At 35.9% G+C, this 16,970-nt stretch overlaps 1 protein-coding gene across 1 annotated transcript in view; it reads right to left on the bottom strand.

The window, feature by feature from the left end:
* THSD7A (thrombospondin type 1 domain containing 7A) overlaps positions 1-16,970 on the bottom strand; it is a 362,680-nt gene that overhangs the window by 164,138 nt on the left and 181,572 nt on the right. Inside the window, 2 exon segments of the mRNA XM_032483934.1 lie at positions 7,749-7,930; positions 10,594-10,842. Coding sequence (XP_032339825.1) covers positions 7,749-7,930; positions 10,594-10,842 — 431 coding nt within the window.

Here is a 16,970-nt window from a genome sequence, read left to right as displayed (position 1 = left end):
AATACAGAATGAATTTTACTATCTTTTCTGGGTAATAATTCCTTTGTCATTATTACCTCTGTCTAGGTAATCAAGCCAATATCATTCATCTTTCCTATTAGCAAACTGAGACAAAACTAGATGACAGAAAAGGAGATAGGTTAGAAATACTCATGAATTTTCAGATGTTTCTCTCAGTTTAAAAAGTCTGCAATCATTCTCATGCTTCATTAAATGATATCAAGTTGGCAACACAATTTTTACTGAGTTTCATGTTTGTGAAGATTATCCTTCACTCTAAAAATACTGGAGAAAATTCTGGGCAATTTTGATTATCCAAGAAGATCTTATATCAAATGTCATTTAATCAATCCAACCAGTCTTTTGAATAGTTTTATCATTGTGCACGTACACAATTTAAATCACTCTCATCACCAAAATAAAACTTTCAGCTGCACTTTGTATATAATGATGGCATTATTGCCTGGGAAGCACAATGTGTCATCTGTCAGAGCACTTATATATTTGCCAGCAGAGGTGAATGTTCGGACTGAATGATCCACTCTCAGGCTGATCACTATAAACACTTATAATACAACTGGTTGGTGTCACAGAGTCAGTAATAATTAAAACAAAATGATTTTCTCTAAAAACCTTTGACTCTGACATTTAAAAGCCCTATTTCTAGATTTTCATTCTTCTTTATTTGGTATTAATTAGATCAATCTCCATAAGAAAACAATGATTTTTTCCTCTCATTCAGTACTTTTTTTGAATTGACTGAATTTTATTTAGTCCTTTTTAGAAAAGTATATATATGCGTACGTATTTTACTTTAATAATTATTTTTAACTTTTTAACAGGCAGAATAACTTAATATACACAAAGGTGTTCAGTGTCCCCACTCTTTCCCAACAATATACTCATCATTTCTTCCTGTCATGTACTACTGCTGTTCATTAACTGATTTACAGTGTTTTAATCTTAAAAATTATTAGTGTTGCTTCCTACATACCTATACTTATTTAGATTATCCAAGTGCTTATCAAATTCTTTGAATATCTTGAATTCTTCTCTTTCTGGGTTGAATTTCCTTCTTTCTAAATGCCATTTAGCAGTACTTTCAGTGAGGGTTTATTAGTCCTTTCACTTTTGTCTTAATTTTGCTCCAAGTTTTCAATGAGAGGTAGCTGGATAAATAATTTTAAGCTGATAGTTATCTTCCTTTCAGTACTTCCAATATATTATTTTTTATTATTTTGTTCTTTTGTAGCTGTTGAGAATTACACTTGTTAATTTGTTAATTCTTTTGTAGTTAATTTTTTCCTTCACTCTATTCCTTTTAATAACGTCTTTATAGTGGATGAGCTGAGATCTCACTACACTGTATTGAAGTGTACATATATTATTATCCCGCTTGGAAATTGGGATTTTTTTTTTTTGATTCTGTACATTCTTGTCTTTCATCAGTTCTAGAAAATTCCCTCATCTTTTCTCGATTCTCTCACTCTGAACCTTCCTGTTTAATTCTGCATGACTTTTATCCTCACCTGTACTCTCAACTTCTATTTTCAAGTGTTTCATTTTGAAAAATTTGCTTACATTTGTCTTTAGTTTACTGATAACTGTTTATTAGCTCAACCTGTCTAATTTACCCATTTATTTGTTTATTTCCAGTTAAAGTATTTTGCTTTTCTGTAACTTCTGTTTCTTTTTTTCAAGTCTGGTCCTTTTAATTGTGATTCATTATATTTAATGTTTTAATTTTTCCTTTATATATTTAATAAGTTTTAACACGTGTACTTTCTAGTTTATATCAGCTATTTCTAGTATTTCCAAACGTGTGAGTCTAATCTTACTGTTTGTTAGGCATTTTCAATCCTGTTTATGATGGAGTATTTTCCTCATGTAGTTCACAATTTTGAGTGGTCTGGTTTATCTGGGGAAACCCTGCAGCTGAGGTTAAGGTATTCCCCTCTTCAGAGTCTTTGCTTCTATTTATGTCAGGCACCTTGGTGACACCACTGGCCTGACACCATTTCTTCTATTAATCTCTCAGCTTTGTGGTCTTTGGACTTAAGTCAGTACTGTAAATTTGGAACTTAAACTCATATGAGTACAAGCCCATAGTTGGAATTCTTAGGAGAGGTTTGTTTTTGCCCTGACCTGAGGCTGAGGCTGACCTGCTTCCTTGCTATCTCCCTCCAAAGGCAAGTTCAGTTTCTCTGCCCACTCACTGATGCTATAAACTCTTTGAGACTGATGAAATAATGCAGTGTTTCTGCCTGTATTCTCTTTTTCTGAGTACAGGTTTATGTCAAACCCCTTACTGGCTCCACTCCCCCAAGTCTTCATAATGTATTATCCTTCCCCTGTACCATCCCTACCCAGGGGCAACCACAGAAAGCACTGACAGCCTTCACTTTTGGGAAACTGTTTAGTTAATCAAGACCATTTCTCTCTTTGCTCCTAAAAATATTTAAGGCAATACTGTATCCTGCATGTCCAGGTATTTTGTAAAGGATGATTTTCAGCTATTCTAGTCTGTCACATTGCTGGAAATGGAACAGAAGTGTCATTAAATAGCTATTTTTAGGCAAATGAAGTTAAGCAATGTGCATAAAGATACAAGGCCAAGCAGAAATGAAAACCAGGTTTCCTGATTATCTGCCTGGGATTCTTTTGAAAGTAGTCTTAAGATGAAAATTCAAAAGATTTTTAAGCTATCGATATAATTATGAAAGAGAAAAAGATATGTAATTTATTTTTCTCTTAAGTGAGTGGCCAACCTGACACAAAGTGCATACATTTTGACTCTCATCATTTGACCTAACAACTAGATCATGTTTCCTCTATTCAAAGTCAAAGGTGTGAACAGTTATTTATTCAGAGGTGAGGAACAGGCAAATGTGTGGATATAGCCCCTGGCTGAAACAGAGAGCGTTCAAGTGTGTTTGAAACGTTAAAGAGATTATTTTCAGACAAATTAAAAGAAAACTGTACCATTTTACAAAGGGGAGAGTAAACATGTCAAACAGGGAGAGTAAACATGTCAAACAGCAAATGTTTATTAAACAATGACTAAGTCAAAGGTATTACAAGCACTGTTTTCATGTTTCCAAGCTGCCTCATTATTTTTTTTCTTTGATTGCCTTTTTGGTTGAATGCTTCCTGACATGTCATTAGTAAGCTCTTCCTCTACTAAAAATTCTAAGTTACCTCTCGGGTAGACCACTGACCAGCTTAATCTAATTCCCAGCATGTAAGTTTTTATTAGCTTCTGTCCCAGTGGCTAAAACCTCCTGGCATCTCACTTTCCATTTTGTAATCTACTGATCACAGGGAAATTTTATAGGGAAATAGCTCTTCTCTCCCCCAAAATACCCAGAGGTTTGATTCCTTCAGGGATTTCCTATGTTTTAATTATTCTATAATTATATCACAGTGCTTTTTACATTGTACTGCATCAGTATAGGCTATGTTTCCCAAATGTAGTCATTATGTGATTTAGTTCCTTTTTCGTTTACCATACGAAGATTAGTAGAGCACAAAGTAGTATGTTTAGAAATATAATGATAAATCATGAAAACTGTTTATACCTTCCTTAACTTATCACAACAAAGTGTTCAAAACCAAACTTCATATATATTTATTTAATTGTGGTATCCTAGTGACATTTTTAAGTCAGTATATTTAAAAATCTTTTCCTGGTTTTCTATAACTTTTATCTATATAATGATCTTATAGGAAGAAAAGAAACATGAAATCATTCCTGTTTCATTGAACAGCTTTAATATTTTCCTAGCAGAACAGAAAGTGTAAGTAAACTACTGTCTTTCCTAGAGGGTTTAAGAATATTTCACCAAGGAATGTACAGAGAATCCCGACACACATTTCTGATTGGAAAGTCATGTGAAACTGTCTCATCTACCTGTTACTGTAAGAGTGATGGACAGGAAAGGTGCAGCACTAGACTTTGACATACTCTGATATTTACTTTCTGAAATAACAGGGAAATAGCACCATAAGCATAGCCTTTTTCTTTTTTCAAAATAGTTTTGACTGAAGTGGGCTAGTTTGTGGAGACCAGATAAAAGACTACAATTGTAAAGAATCTGCATTTCATTTAGGGATGGTGACTTTTATTTTATTTATTTATTTATCTTTGCAGAACATGGGAAAACATGAGCTCTTTACTCATCCTTCTGTCTACACATTCACAGTTCAATCATCCTTCCCTCAATTCATCTTTCCATTGATCCTCCAAACCTTTCTCCTGGTTTATCTCATTTCATGTCATCATACAAACTCATTATCAAGGCTGTTTTTCTTAATAACCTCAAATCCCACAGGCCTTATCCAGATTTCACTGTGGATTATTTGCTATGTTTTCTACAAAAGAATATTCTAAAACTTCCTATCATATAAATTGCATATAAACTTTATGACACTTTATAACCAACACTTTTGGTTTCCCTCATTTAAAAACATGTGTAATTTGTATCAAATGGAAGAATTCCTTGAGTAGCTAAAAATCTGCTTTTATTTCATTCTGAACTCTTATAAAAGTGAACTCATGCTCATGAATTCAATGATCAGTAACATTTTCATCAGCTTTCTAGGACTTACACTGATAACCTCCCCATAGGCAAGGCCTCTTCCTGTCATATTATGAAGAAGGACAGATTTCACACCAGTATAAGCTGGACATTCTTCAAGCCTACTGGAATTCTGAACAGCCAGCTGGACAGAAACTGTCAGAAATTTTTATTACTAACTCTTCTCTGTAGAGAACTTGTCAACGCTTTCTTCTAAAGAAGAGATAGTGGACATTTAAAATCACCTGAATACTGTGTCAGAATTGTAAGACTTAAGCGAATACAATGTGGATCCTCTCCAATATCAAGCAGATACATTTTTCCTATTGCCTATAGATGACATCACCAACTTGGTAAGTATTCTAATCATATAATTCACCTGGTACAGATATCAAGTTTTCAGTAGCATACCTTACACTTTTTATCTACTTTAGTAATACTAATTTCAACTTTCTGAAAATTAAATATATTAGTTCCAAGGAAAAGAATTTTTACAGCCCAGTGTGGTGTGAGTCAGTTAACAGTAGTAAATACACCAGTGAATAAAGTGATTTAATATGGTCTTTGTGCCAAGGTGCTCATTCTCATTCTGCTGTGTAATAAGATGTGCCGAGATAAGAAAGGGAATTTATGTGAATTTTGTATCACTTGTTTGCAGTATTTTTGTATCAAGAATTTTTATTTTTGGGCTCAAATATTTTATCTGGAGTTAAGGTATTTTTAATAATTGGGTTATGTGTGAGAACAAGACATTTATAGACAACACGGTGTCAATCTGTGAAAACAAAGAGTATAGACCTTCTCCTTCAAATTAAGTGCAGCTTAGGGTAACCTGTTCATGGTTACATGGTCAAGATTTCCTGAGATCAGGAAATTATCATTAGGACTGATTGAGGGAGTTATTTTGAGAGGTTTCCCTGTTTTTATAGAGTAAGCTTTCATTCTCTTGTATTTATTGAAGGAAGATAGGCTGTGAACAATTTTCACAGCCCACTGTCTAATTGTTCTCCATTCACATATATTTATAGTCCTTACATGTCACCCCTGGGATGCTGGTTTATTGAATAAGTTTCCTACTGGGAAATGTTGAGTGCTTCTGGGGGGAAACTCACATAATCTAAATTCTGAGAAAAAAAAAAAAAGCTGCAACTTTCAGAGAGAATCAACTATTTTTGCAAAGACTATAAGAAGCTTATTAATAGTCCTGGTATTTAATATGAAAGGACACAGATTCCTAAGTTATTCATGTTACATACATGACAAACACTAGTTTTAGGCAAATTGACTGCTTCCATATCTATTAATCTCTGTTTCGGCATTTGCTTTACTCCAACAGATACATCTGAATAATGATGGTCTTTGTGTTCCCTTTTTTCTGTGACTTTTATTTTCGTGGCTCTGCAGTGCTTTGACAGGAGTAGTAGGGGGACTTTATGACAAAACCGTTTAAAAAAATACCCAGTTGCAATTCAGAATTCTGAAGGATCTTTTGAAAGTAATAACCTACAGGACATAATTGACATTCAGAAACTAAAATCTGATCCACCTCTAGTAATGAAATTATACTACTCTGAAAGGACTGCTATAATAAATCCACCTGAGAGTGTTAAAAATGTAGCCATTAAAGTGGCCAAGAAAATATTAATGTACTAACATTACATGTTTTATGCTACTTTCTTAAAAACCTCAAGATAAATTAGTAGTAAAAATGTATCCCCTAGGCTAGATTTCTAAATGAGTTAACATGCTGTGTAAAGTTAGTGGATACAAAACAATTACATTTTGTAAGTTTCAAATGCAAAACTTTAGTCTTTATTTTCCATGAATTACTGGTCACCAGTGACCCTTCTTTTTGAGGGGGAGACAGAGGAGCCATCTCTTTTGTTTTTTAAAAAACCAATTTCTCTTGGTTCCTTCCCTTCTTTCTGCTTTTCTAGTTATTCTTTGTCATACTCCTACTCTGAATGCTTTCTTTTTCTTTTTTTCTTTTTCTCTCTCTCTCTCTTTTTTTTTTTTTTTTTTTTTTGCTTTAATACATGCTGTTCCCTCTGCCTGGAATAAATTCCCTCTTGTTTTCCTGACCCACTTAACTGTAGGGAGTACATGCATCACAACTTAGCTCAAGTGCCACCTCCTTTATGAATGTTTCTCCCATGATTCCCCAGAGCTATTCTAAAACTCAGTTATAATCCATACCATATTGCATTATATCTACCGGTTTGTTTGTGTGCCCTCACGATGACCATGAGCACTTTCCTGACATGAAATTTGTACTGATATTTTTATCCTCACCATCATACACAATCTTTGGAACTCTACTGGCAACTAATCAGTTTATGCTGAAGGTATGAGGGACAGAAGTCCTGCTGTCCCTCAGATAGAAAAGTTTAGAAGGTCTGCGTTACAGCACTGCTTGAAAGCACTCATATTTACCCGTGGACTAAAGGGCTACAAAGTGAATATAAGCTTAATCCAACAACAATTAGAATTTTAGAGTAATATTAATACATTAACAATATATACTTTTAGCCCTGGTCATTTTGGACTCATTTATCCTTTTGTACACTTATCACATCTGGTCCCTAGACTGAGATTTAAACAAAAAAATTCTAAAATATGTCGCCAAATGAAAAGGTTTAACCAAAGGGTTTTCAAAAAAAAAAAGTAATGCCTTTGGGTTCAAGATTTTTTTTCTTTACTAGAGTTTTAGTCTGTATTTCTTTATGTTCAAACTGAAAATTTCACTCAATACCATAATTATTTTTTCAACCATATTATAAACTGCAAAATGAGATGTTGTCTATAAGAAGGTATCACTTCTTCTTACACAATGAAAAGAAAATTTGGGCTTTAGGATACATACTTGTATTCTATGTGTACACTTACAAGTTTTTATTCTATTTTTATGATTAATTACTCCTGCTATTTTTTGACTCAGAGCCTGAAGTCTAAATTTAAAGAAGACTTGTCAGGGTATCAAAACCAACTAAAGATGAAATTCATTAATTACCTGTACAACCATAATTAGGACTACTATTCACCATTGTAGACACCAGTCATAATATGAACAGAAACATGGCTCTTCATGCCCCAAAGACTGCATATATAACCCTACAGGGTAATCCCATGCTCAGTCTCCATGGGTGAGTATTTGAGAAGAAAAGAGTTTACCTTCTTTGTCCTTGTTGGTGTTTAAGTGTGAGAAGAGGTTCCCGTTGTCCTGCACACAGTACACCTCTCGAGTCTGCACCCCTCCACCACAGAGTGCCGTCTGGTTGCCCCGTCTCTTGTCCTGCTGACTGAGCAGAGGGTCCACACGGCACTCGGACCACTCTGTAGTCCTCCAGCTGTACCTAGATAAAGGAAACGCCATTCATCTTTATTGAATAGAACTTTTCTTTGCTCCTATTTATCCTTCAAAAAATTAACCCGAAAAATAATTTCCTCTTGAATCAATCTTAGACTACATCTATGATGCAGATTCAGTTTCAATTCCTTCTACATCCATTTAAGAGGGGTTAAATTTAAGATGATCCATTTTAATTGCAACTACTGGAAGTTACTTATAAATATTTTATGAAAAGACAGCATAATGCTGAAAACATGAAATTTTATGTTCAATTAAGCTGAACTCAGGCTTGCCCTTTTCCTGAAGCTTATAAACAAAGGAAGATTGAATCTGAGAATGGAAAACATAAATGTTGATGAACACAAACATTTGTTTGGTCTTTAATAAAATGCATGAAAATTGCTTCTTCATACTGGATCAAAATTATAATTGTGTGTTTGTAATAAAAATACAACATAATTTAGAGTTTTCTCTTTATTGTTGAGAATAAGAGTGTTTTGGTTTTTTTTTCTGTAGCACTGTGCATCCCTGATGAGTGCTGATGAATGATGAAAAGAGCTGACGTTTCTAATCAGTGGAACACAGGAAAGATGATCTGTGATCCTACATTAAAGCTCCAATCAAGATCATGATGTGAAAGAAATGTCAGGGGATTGTCAGCCCAACACGTGCTTTAAGGCGATAGCCAGGGAACCATTTCCAGATGTCACCGAAGACAGAAAGTGATGGCATTTCTCCACCTTAAGGAAAGTGGATATTCTAAAAGCACAAAGAAAATGGCTCATGTAGCACTTTGTGTCTCTTTAACCAAGATGCTTTCTTAGTAATCAGATTAACAGCCAACACAGGTACAAATGGATGTGCTCATGTTCATCTCAATTAGACAGAAAGGTTCAATGGGCCCTTGAAAATCTGCTCTAGATGCTTTGCTTTGTCAATGGTAAAGTTTCATGAGAGTAAAGCTGAACTTCATGCCCGTTTTTCATTTTTATAAGTATGGGTTCGTGATTTGACAGTGGTGCAGGACTGAGGCATCAAGGAACAATATTCTTGACATGTATTTATAAAGGAAGTGCAGCATTCAGTTCAATTCTAAAAACATGGATAACTGATGCCTTGGGCAGGGAGGAGGGAAGGAAAGTAACACCAAGCAAGTCATTCATTAGAGGAGTTAAAATGAAAATTTTATCTCTTATAGAATGGAGTCCCAATTTAGGTCATCCTAAGGAGTCCTGTGAGATGAATAAATTTTCAGTAATGTAAAGTGATTATACATTCTTAAAAAAAAATGCTACCATTCACAAAGGGGAAGAAGAAAGAGACTCAGAGTATCTGTTTATTTTGTTAGTAATGGTTGAATATCTGAGAGGATAAAGCATAAAACACTCGGCTTGAGACAAAAATTGAAGAAACTCATAGGAAACTCTGACTAGAGATTGTGGGAACTTCCTTAGATTATATAGAGAGGAACACCCAAGTCAGTGGGACGAGCAGAGAAGTTAGGCAGGAAACTCTCCAGGGTGTTGGGTCACTTGTCACTCAGGGGAGAATGGACGATTCCAAAGTGCCTCAGAATGAATGATCCTGCATAAGCCATCACTATCCTTTGTTACTGCTATTGTTATTATTATTACAAGTAGCGGAGGAGGAGGAGTTGTAATTTTATTTCTCACTGTTTCATGAAGTTCAGGTGCATGCATGTTCTTCAAGTGTTTGAAATATTCCAAGAAACCTTTCAGTGACCCCTGTGGGTATCTATTGAGAACCTAAGATTCTGTAAGTTGTTTTATAAAGATTCTATATTCAAACTAAGCTGAAATATATTTATTGCCAAGATAATTCACAGTAATGTCCTAGAAGTGATTTTTTTAAGGATAAAAAGAATGTAATTATACTGCCAAATATTTCAAAATTGGACTTATTTCATCTGAATTCAACAAACATTTATCTGACACTTACTGTGTGCCTGTCCCTATGATACATGCCAGTGATTTAAACAAACAAAAAAAACAAGGTTAATAAGGACAGTCTTTGTCTTGAAGGAACACCAAGTCATTATTTTGATGTACTATTTTACGCTATTCAATAGGATCTGTTATATATAGTACTGAATTTTAATAGGACTGGCTCAAAAAGCAAAAAGTACCTCTGTTTTGAAAGTTTATTTTACCTTACAGACTAGTTGACAACATATGGTCCAAAGACCAAGTCCAACGCACCCTCTGTTTTTGTAAATAAATTTTACTGGAACATATCCTCACTCATTTGTTTACACATCATCTCTAGCTCCAATGGCAGAGTTGAGACATTGCAACAGAAACCTATATGTCTCATAAAGACGAATAATATTTACTATCTTCTCCTTTACAAAAAAAGTTTGCCAATACCAATTACAGGCAATATACCAACAGAGAATTGCTGTTAAAAAATCTAGCTTTCATGGAGATTTGGAAATACAGCTTGTTAAAGACACTTTTATTCCTGAAAACCAGTATTTTTTTTTTTTTACAGGATAGTGAGTGTTTATAAAGAGACATTTTATTTTTCCACTTAGAATTTGTAAAAATCATCATTCCTCTACATACTATTCATTGAAATCAAACAGCTAAAAGAACGTGCAGTTTGGGCTGACAGGGCAGCAGGGGCTGCCATCCTCTGTTTACTCACATGGCACAGGGGGCAACTCCATCTCCTTGAGACACACAGGGTTCTTTTTCCTCAAGTTCTGGACACTCCTTCTCGCTGCCAATAGGAAACTGCCTGATGAGCCGTGTCCTCACACGGGTGCCCTTAGGGGATGTCATGTCGTGGCATGTTTTGGAGCAGGGGCTCCACTCAGACCACTCCGACACCTGGCACTCTTTGGTGATCACACAGGCCTGGAAGGTCATTGGCAGCTTCTCTTGCTGGCAAAAGCTGCAAAAGAGCATCAACATTCTCAGAACAGACTCACAGGCAGGCATGAACTTTGTCTTCTACACTCCAGCGTGAAATCAGCTTGGCCATTTTTATTTTCACTTGAAGGTGCAATTCCAATTTCATTGAAAATATGTCAACATTTACGACATGTAAAAGCTGTTAGACTCAAAGCTAACATTTGCATTGCCTCCTATTTTGTTAAGAGCTGTTAAACCATTCACAGGAAACAGAAAATAAAAGGATTAAGCAAAATTAGCTGAAACGAAATTTACCATATTGTTCATTTTACTCATTCCAGATTTGTTTTAATTTAGAAAACAAGGAACAAAGAACCGTTAACATATGATAATTTCCATTCTGTTTAGTGGTTTAAATAAACGTGCCTGGCTAACTAATACATTATTTTGAATAGAAAAAGTAATTTACACTTAAGATTATGTTTAATGTCATTTGAAACTAAAGCTGTCAATTAGAATTATAATGTATGCTTATTCAAATACATCAACTTTTCCAGTTCACACTTTAATGCAAAGTATATGAGTATACTAAATACATCATAAGCATTAGAAATATAAATTTATTCATAGCTATATTACTGTAGAAATATCCTTTGAGTAGATCTCTAATATTTATTCATCAGTTAACATAAATTATTTATGTTCAAATTCTTATCTATCTAGTCTTCCTTGAATTACAGGGATGTTGAATTCCAAACTGTAGTGTCCACATATGAAGATGAAGATGATGTTATGAATGCCAACAACGTATGCACTTTGTGAGGTTTTCCTGGAACTGGATGGCCTTGTGTTGAGTCTTCGCTGAACTCTTGTTCATTCTCAGTAACTAGTAGCTCACGTTGATAAGACACAGGCAGCCTGTTGCCACAATAGAGCATCTGTTCCAATGGGAGAATGTACGGATAATTCTGTCTCATCATTCAGGTGCTATATTTAACTATGGTAATCAACCATACAGAGAGGCAGGCCGTTTTTAATGTAACAACTCACATTCAATCTTCTTAATTCTAGTGGCATGTGTACAAAAACTGCATTCCTAGGAGACAATTAGAGCTCAAAACGTCAAAGTCAATTTGTCTGTGCTGAGAAGTCTGGGCAGCAGAATCATTTGAGAGTGGCAGTAGAAGGGCCCTGTGAGTCACTTCTGTTTTTCTCCTAACAACAGAGAAGACCAAAATTCCCATTTTTATTCAAAAGTCATGTATTGAGTATTAATGATGCATCAGGTATAACACTAACATTAGAGCAAAGCTTTCTCTGTGATGAGCAAATTTTCATTCTACCTTACGAGTTTTTTCAGGAAAATCAGGCAAAATAATGATCAAACGACGACCTCTTTAACTCCTTTCTTAGAAAATCCTCCAGGTTTAATTTCCTCTTAGATACATTTCTAATCCTTCATGAGATTTTCATATACATATACACATATATTATCCTCTACGTACAGCTTAGTAAGTTCATTTTCTATATAACCCCTTTTAACCTTTTGTGGACAATCTGACCGTCGGTTAACTCCCTCCAGTTACAATCACCTGGTAACCTGATGAAAGCCAGAATACCAGCTCTGTTAGTAGATAATATTATTTGTGATAAAAATGACCACTTTGGATAAATTCCATTTACACTAGAGAAACTAAAACTACCCGGCAGGCAGTCACAGCTTTGGGCTTCCCTAAATGTGGCAGCTCTTGGGACAGGGTTTGTTTTTTGTGGGACCTTGCAGGCTATGACAATGGGATCACTTCAAGAGATAACAGCTCCTGCGGGGCATGAGACTTTTAAGCCAAGACAGTTCTTGGACCTGCCTGATGTAGAACTATCTTCTTCCACCTGAGTTGTGCTACCTGGATTTCTAGGAGAATTCCCACCAGATGAGGAATGACTGTTGCTACAATGAAGATAAGGTCTATATCCTTCAAAGCCAACTGATGACAAATGTGGCCTATGATAGTCTTGTGAGTCTTGTGTATCCGAAAGTTTGTACAGCCAAATTTAAAACTTAATTCACATTACCTCATTTAATACTCCCAATAATTATTCGTATGGGTACCATTATTATTTCCATTTTATAGGGAAGGAGTCTCTGAAAGGTTAGGGAATGTGTTCAAGATCATATAGCTAGTAAGCAGTGGACTGGAATTTGAACTTGAATTTTCTAAAATCAGAGTCCATTTTCTTAACCACTCTGCCCTACTTCTCATAGTTTGAAATGACTATAAATCTCAGTTTGTTAGAGCAACTGCTTTAGTTGAGGCCAATGCCGAAGTTCCTAGAACACTGTAAATCAACTAGCATTACTATTTCACAGCCCTAAGATTTGTACCATGCTAGCTAGCACTTTGCAAATGTGCCATTTGTCCTAAGGGGGACAGAATAATTATGGAAAAGCCAAAACAAATACATTTTCCTGATACATGTAACAATTTTAGTACAGGTCCTACATATGAGCAACTAGCAGCATAAACACAAGAATAGTATGAGTCATATGATTATGTAGTTTTTTAACATATATGACATATATAACATGTCTATATATTTGTCTATCTACAATTTGTCTTTCCTTTAATTTTCCAATATCCAAAATCATTATTTCAACACATGCATATTAAATAACTCTACATACTGGGCTTCAGAAATACTAAGACACGATTAAAGTAATTAATTTGGAAGCATAAAACTCTGCTTGGGGAGGCACAGAAGCTTGTAGGAAGTAGTGGGTTACTACGGTGAATTTTCAACAATATATTAGAATTTGTCAGATTGAGATGATGGTAATTCATGCAGAAATTTATGAAATAAAATTGTCTTCTGTTTGTTTGTTAGTGGGTGGAGGAAATAAAGATGTTTTCCTTGGCCTCAATGTAAGTTTTTGTTGAGCACTGGAACTGAGAGTGGAATTGAAGCCCAGGTCGGATCACAGGCAGTTATGCAGATCTAAAAAAGCACTTTCTTTGGATGAGAGAACCACTGAAATGTTTGGAGCAAAAAAGACATGATATTTGTATTTTATGTAGATTCTGATGATAGGGTGGAGGATGGAATATTAGGGTACAGGATTAGAAGTAGAGAGACTATGATGATGATAACATCAATATTTATAATAAACATAGACTGAGGGCTTACTATGTGCCAGACATTGGTCAAGCTGAGTGTGGTATGATCATGAACATGAGATTAACTTTCACTGAATTGTCTACTGTGAGTCACATACTGGGTTGAGTTCTACCTAGAATATCTCATGTAATTCTGAAAACTATTCTGTGAGGTAGAGTTGTACTTTTTTTTTCAAGATAAGGAAATGGAATCCAAATGTCTCACCCAAGACTAGAGAGAAGAACTAAGTAGATCTTTCTGCTTACGAGGCTTATGAAAGTGCCAACAAAGGCAATGGCAATAGAAACGAAAGGAGTTACAAACTATAAAAAGGAGAGCCAGAAACCATGCAACCTGATGCGTAGTTGAAGGGGTTAAAAGAGAGGAAGGAGTCATTAAATAACTTGGGAGTTTATAGCTTTGGTGATCTGGTGAGCACTACTGCAATTCTTTGAAAAGGAGAACATGCAATAAGCAGCAAGTTTCTGGTAGTTGATAAGAGAGTTCAACATTCAACACTGAGGACTGATATGGATACATCCAGCACATCTCCAACACACAGAAACATCTAGTAGGCAGATCAAAAAGCAAGGATCAGGATTTGGTTGAAATTTCTGGATGCATACTTTAAAAAAATTTATTTATTTATTTATTTAATTTTATTTTTTAAGGAGGGATTTATTATTTACCTTTAATAGAGGTACTGGGGATTAAATCCAGGACTCTTGTGCATACTAGGCATGCACTCTACCACTGAGCTATAGCTCCCTCGCTGGCTGCGCACTATTAAAAATCATGAGCACATCAGAGTTCAAAGCCAAGGCCAGAGGAGTAGCTGAGAGATCACACACTGGGGCTCATTTTAGGCCTCCATAACTCACTCATGGCCTTATAGTGGACTTTGGTAGGCCTACAAGCACTCTGATGCTTGTTAATGTCATTTTGTGATTGTTAGTGAGACTAAATAGGGTCACCAAATCATCTGTGTGTACCAAATTATTCAGCTATTATTCTCTCATTCTGGCCATGCAAATAGTTGACATAGTTGATACAGAGCTTAGGGGATCTATACATTTTGGTTCATTATGGTTTTCATGAGAACATGCCCCTCTGGGAAGTCAAAGGCGTGGGGTGTGCTTCTGCAAGGGCAGCCTGGTAGAAGATGTGATGGTCACTGTAACAGTTTCCTTATCATTCACATGGTATAGTCAGAACAGCCCAAGCAGCCAGGACTGGACAGAACAAAAACTTGGCTTTGAGACAAAAGCAGTTGTTACTTAATTACCATTTAGCAGATAGACAGTAACAAGGCTGAAAAAAAATGAAAAAGTAGAGGGCAAAGTTTACTATTTCTCTTTAAAAAGATTTCATTCAGAGATGACAGAGCACAGATATTCCTGACAGTTACTTTTAAACTCCGATTACCCAGTATATTTAACATTTTTTTTGTCAGGTCGAGGATAAAACTGAGAAACTGTTTACTTTTTTTTATTATTCAAGTTAAAAAAATAAAAGTAAAATGCCATTTCAAATTTTTTCCCCTAAAATTATTTCTGTAGCCCACTCAGTAATCATAGCACCTGTCAAATATACCTTCTTAACCTCCTAAAATACCATTATCAGCATTTAGCTTCTTAAATAGAAACTTTCCAAGACGCTCATTTTCTCAAGGTCAAATCCTAACTTTCCTCCCTGGTAATCAAAGCTTTCTATAATCCATCACTGCTTCTGCTGCCCTCTCTCTGGTCGGCAGGGAGCCAAAATTAACTTGCAGTCCTCCTCCCTAGTAGCCCGCAATTCTGCCCACTCTTCTCACTGTCTCCAGATAACATTGGCCCAGCTCTCTCTACCCACTTCTGTCTGCACTAGTTGCCATTTGGAATCCCATTTCCTATCTCCCATTTTCTGTGTCTCACAGAAGCGAACTCTCTCAGCATCTAGGTGGTATGGCTGGAGCTCAGGGAAAGTCTGCATATGTGGTCTGAACCATCCCTCCCCCAAACAGCACCATGTGACAATTTTTCCATCTCATGGAAAGCAAATAAAAATATAGACTGAAAATACAATGTCGTAAGTTATTGGTAAGAAGTATGTATCCCTTACAAATAGGTAGGCTGAATATCTGCACTGAGGTGGCTAAAAAAGAGACACCTCTAAATCCCCTGTTCCAAATCTCTTTGCTTAGGATCAACTTGTTTAATCCTTTTCTTTGTTTCCTTTCCTTTCTCTCTCTCAATATTGATATGGGGGGGGGGGGGAAGCCTTTTCTTTTCGTTCCTAATAAGGTAAGGAAAGAAAAAGGAAGTATGGTAGTTATGGTTGGAAATCACCATGGGCCTACTGTTTCTCTAACTCAGGGAAAGTAATAAAAGTGATCAGTTTGGTTTCTCATCATCTTGCTGAAGCCTGACATCTGTGTTTGGGGCTCTGGAGGTGGAAGTTGTCCTGAAGGCTTAGTCTACTCCAGAGTTTTGCTTCTCAAAGTTTGTGAACAAACACCACTGCAATTAACTGGGAGCTTGTTAGACATGCAGCATCTCAGGCCCCCGGGCTATACTACTGAATCAGAATCAGTATTTTAACATTCCCATGAGATCTGTATGCACACTGAAGTTTGGGGACACCGGTCTAGAGCTAACTCTCTCAACTATTCAAAAAAAAAAAAAATCCATGCACTATTTACAGTTGGTAAGTCAATCTTTAATGATACGGTGCTACTTCTTACAGACAATAGAAACTGAGGAGACCACACAAAATGGGACTTATTATCAGATATTAGGTGGTTTACAAAATAACTGGATAGGCTGGAGGAGAAGGTTTCTAGGTCAAGCTTGCAGGACAACCTCCACCCTCAGAATTACATCGCCATTTCTTTGGTCCACATAGCTGCTTTTGTGATTGCAGGAAGCCATGTTTCTGGCACAAACTTCCCTGTGAAATGGGTGTTTCTGCCTCTTCCTACTGATCTCAGTTCAAAAGCCAAGCCAGCACATTGTTGGAATCTAAATCATATCC

Source organism: Camelus ferus, chromosome 7, assembly GCF_009834535.1.
Source record: "Camelus ferus isolate YT-003-E chromosome 7, BCGSAC_Cfer_1.0, whole genome shotgun sequence".
Classification (NCBI taxonomy): domain Eukaryota; kingdom Metazoa; phylum Chordata; class Mammalia; order Artiodactyla; family Camelidae; genus Camelus; species Camelus ferus.
Note: the sequence above shows the minus strand (reverse complement) of the source record. Positions and strands in the feature narration are given on the sequence as shown.